This window comes from Myzus persicae, unplaced genomic scaffold, assembly GCF_001856785.1.
Source record: "Myzus persicae strain clone G006 unplaced genomic scaffold, MPER_G0061.0, whole genome shotgun sequence".
NCBI classification, from domain to species: domain Eukaryota; kingdom Metazoa; phylum Arthropoda; class Insecta; order Hemiptera; family Aphididae; genus Myzus; species Myzus persicae.
Genome location: NW_019101322.1, coordinates 6482 through 9800, shown reverse-complemented (window position 1 = coordinate 9800; position 3319 = coordinate 6482). Strand labels below are relative to the sequence as shown.

General features: G+C 32.1%; 1 protein-coding gene across 1 annotated transcript; it reads left to right on the top strand.

Annotated features, from left to right (window-relative positions):
• The first annotated feature begins 1121 nt into the window (after positions 1-1121).
• LOC111028642 lies at positions 1122-2168 on the top strand. Its single transcript, XM_022307371.1, has one exon. The coding sequence runs from the start codon at positions 1122-1124 to the stop codon at positions 2166-2168; it is 1047 nt and encodes a 348-aa protein (XP_022163063.1).
• Positions 2169-3319: the final 1151 nt, after the last annotated feature.

Here is a 3319-nt window from a genome sequence, read left to right as displayed (position 1 = left end):
TTTTTTTCTATAAATATCAATAAAATTTTATTTGTTGGTTAAAAAAACTTGAAAATTTAATACAAGGCTCCTAGTATATTGTTTCAAAGGCAGATGAAAACAATTAAAAATCCTTAGTCACAGTTTTTTTTATAAGCATTTAAAATTCGAATTTTGACAAAATACGTAAAAACGACGAAAATTTGGGAATTATTTTAAGTTAGAAATTCATAAAAAATTTTCTTTTTAAATCTAAGATTTTAAAATTTAATACAAGATTCCTCATAAGTTTGTCTACCTTAATTAAAAAAAAAAAATTCTAGAAGAAAGTCAAATTCAATTTTTATGAGCGTTTGAAATTCATATTTTTACAATATTTGATATTCGCTCGATTTCTCATGTGACGATTTTCTTATTTTGTTGTAATTAAAAAACGAAAGACTGTAGATACTTGAAAATTTTACTGAATGTTTATATTAGCATTTTCTATACACCATTAAATTTTCAAAATAATTTAACTCTTTTTGAGCTGTTTACGGACGTTGTCAGTTTTCAATATTTTTATTTTTTTTGTATTTATAAATACCAATAAAAAATTATTTGTTGGGCGAAAAATTAAAATTTAATGTGAGGCTCCTGATATATTGTTATAATAGCAATCGTAAAAAATTAAAAATCCCTAGTCACAATTTTTTTTTTATAAGCATTTGAAGTTCAAATGTTGACAAAATTTATCAAAATATCGAAAATTATCAATCACTGTTATTAAAAAATTATAAAATGTTCAGTTATTATAACTAAGGATTGAAAAAAGCAAAGATTCTCATAAATAGTTCATGCTGTAACCAAAAAATCTAAAAAATAAATAAACACAGTTTTTTTTTACAGACATTTTATTCAAATTTGGACGAAATGTTAAATATTTATGTTCATTTACCCAGACTGACATATCGTCTTCGCTCAGAATCGTTTTTCTTATACAATGATATTATATCATTGAATTAAAAATTAATACCTTCCATTATACAGTGACCCACTTGTAACCTACTGTACAGCAGAGCGACATCCACTTACCCACCTTTTTTTTTCAGTTTGTTTCTTCAGGTCAAAGAATAATGATCATCAATGCGTATAAAGCGAAAATGATTGAAAATCCTGAATACAAAATGCTTCATCTAAAAAAAATACTTGCTGCAGATCTTGGAGTCGGACAGTCAACAGTTTATAATACGATATTGGAGTACAAAAGAAATAAAACCGTTTCTTCGCCAAATAAAACTAAAAATAGGGTCAAAATATGTGACAAAGTAGATGAATTTGACAAATATGCCATTAGGAGAAAAGTTCATCAATTTTGGCACAATCGTGAAATGCCTACGTTAAACAAGATTCTAGTAGCAGTCAATGAATTAGCCGATCTACCAAATATTTCTCGATCATCATTGCATCGATTGTTGAAATCAATGGATTTTGTATTCACTAAGCGAGGACGTAATACTGCTTTGCTTGAAAGAGAAGACATTATTCTGTGGTGGAGAAACTATTTAAGAGACATCAAGCGATATCGCGAAGAAGGTCGGCCAATTTACTACTTGGACGAAACATGGGTGTACGCCGGAGATGTCAATAGTAAAATATGGGTTGATAAGAGCGTTGTAACAGCTAGAATGGCTTCTTCGGTGGGACTTTCAACTGGAGCAGTAAATCCAACTGGCAAGGGAAAACGCTTAATTGTTTGTCACATCGGTTCCGAAGATGGATTTGTACATGGAGGACTTCTGAGCTTTGAGTCAAAAAAAAATACTCGAGACTATCACGATGAGATGAACGGGGACTCTTTTCGTGATTGGTTGCAAGGTGTTTTGCCCGGACTTAAAGAAAACGCTGTTATCGTGATGGACAACGCTCCTTACCACTCGGTAAAAACGGAGAAATGCCCAACAACAAGCTGGAGAAAAGCAAACATAATTGAGTGGCTCCAAAACAAAGGAGAGGTAGTCGACCAAACAATGAACATTTTAGAATTGTTAGAGGTTGTCAAAAAAATCAAACCATTGTACAATAAGTATGTTATTGATGAGATGGTAAAAGCTAATAATAAAATTGTCCTCAGATTACCTCCTTATCACTGCGAGCTTAATCCTATTGAGCTTGCATGGGCTGCAGTGAAAAGATATGTGACTATGTGAGAGACAACAACAAAACATTTAAACTACCAGATGTCAAAAAATTACTAGAAGAAGGGGTGAACAAAATTGATAGTGATATGTGGAAAAACTTTATTCGACACGTGAAAAAGGAGGAAGAAAAAGCTTGGGAATTGGATAACGTGGTCGATGACGTTATGACTGCAGAGAACCAACCATGCGTTCTAACCGTAGGCAATAGCGAAAACGATACAGATGAAAAATCAGACGACGATGAAGACTTTAGATATTTATCAGACAATTCAGACACCGATTAAATTAGATTTAAAATATGAGTTTAAAAAATAATTTGTCGATAACTATTTATGACTAAAAAATAGTTTTTTTTTAATTGTTAGGTATAATTTGTTTTTATTCTATATTATTTTTGTATTTATCTAATAGTATTTTAATCAAAATTATGTATGACGTGATTAAAATGTATTTAATTTTGATCAATATTTTGTATTTAAGATGATAAGTTGATTGATTTATTAATGTTTTTAGTCAAAATAGAATGTACATTTCATGAACTTTTTTATTTACCTTTTTTTATGTTTATTATATTATATTTAACAAATTAATTTCGATAAAACATAATAATTTCAGCATTACGAGATAATTATTAATTTATATGAAATACTGTTGCAAACCACAAGCGTAGCATACTTGCGCTGCCGCGGCCGTCGGGCGACTGCCGTCAGGTCACAGGTGACTGGTGTATACGCACTGCGCGCGTGAACTTTGAAAGAAGGGGTATCGGTTGTTTCCGACTCACGACTTCGGCCTCGGGCGTTGTCGCCGTGATCATTTGGACGCTTGGAGGGGGAAATTGGGCTTCGGCGTCGCTGAAGTCGTCAGTCGTGATGCGCGAAAAGTGATTATTCTCTCGTGGGACAGACTATAGATAAGGATTTAAACAATTGGGACCAATTATTACCGTATGTACTATTTGTGTATAATTCGACAGAGCACGCGGCGACCAATTATCAGCCATACGCGCTCTTTTACGGACGGGAAATAGAAATACCAGTTAAGTTGAAATGTAATCCAGATCCTAGGTATAACTATGACGATTATACATTCGATTTAAAACAAAAAATGCAACAGTCACACCAAATAGCTAGAGAACGACTAATACAAAGGAAAATGAA

Excerpts from the sequence above, each read along its gene's own strand:
- LOC111028642 (XM_022307371.1), top strand. The coding sequence starts at position 1,122 with ATGATTGAAAATCCTGAATACAAAATGCTTCATCTAAAAAAAATACTT.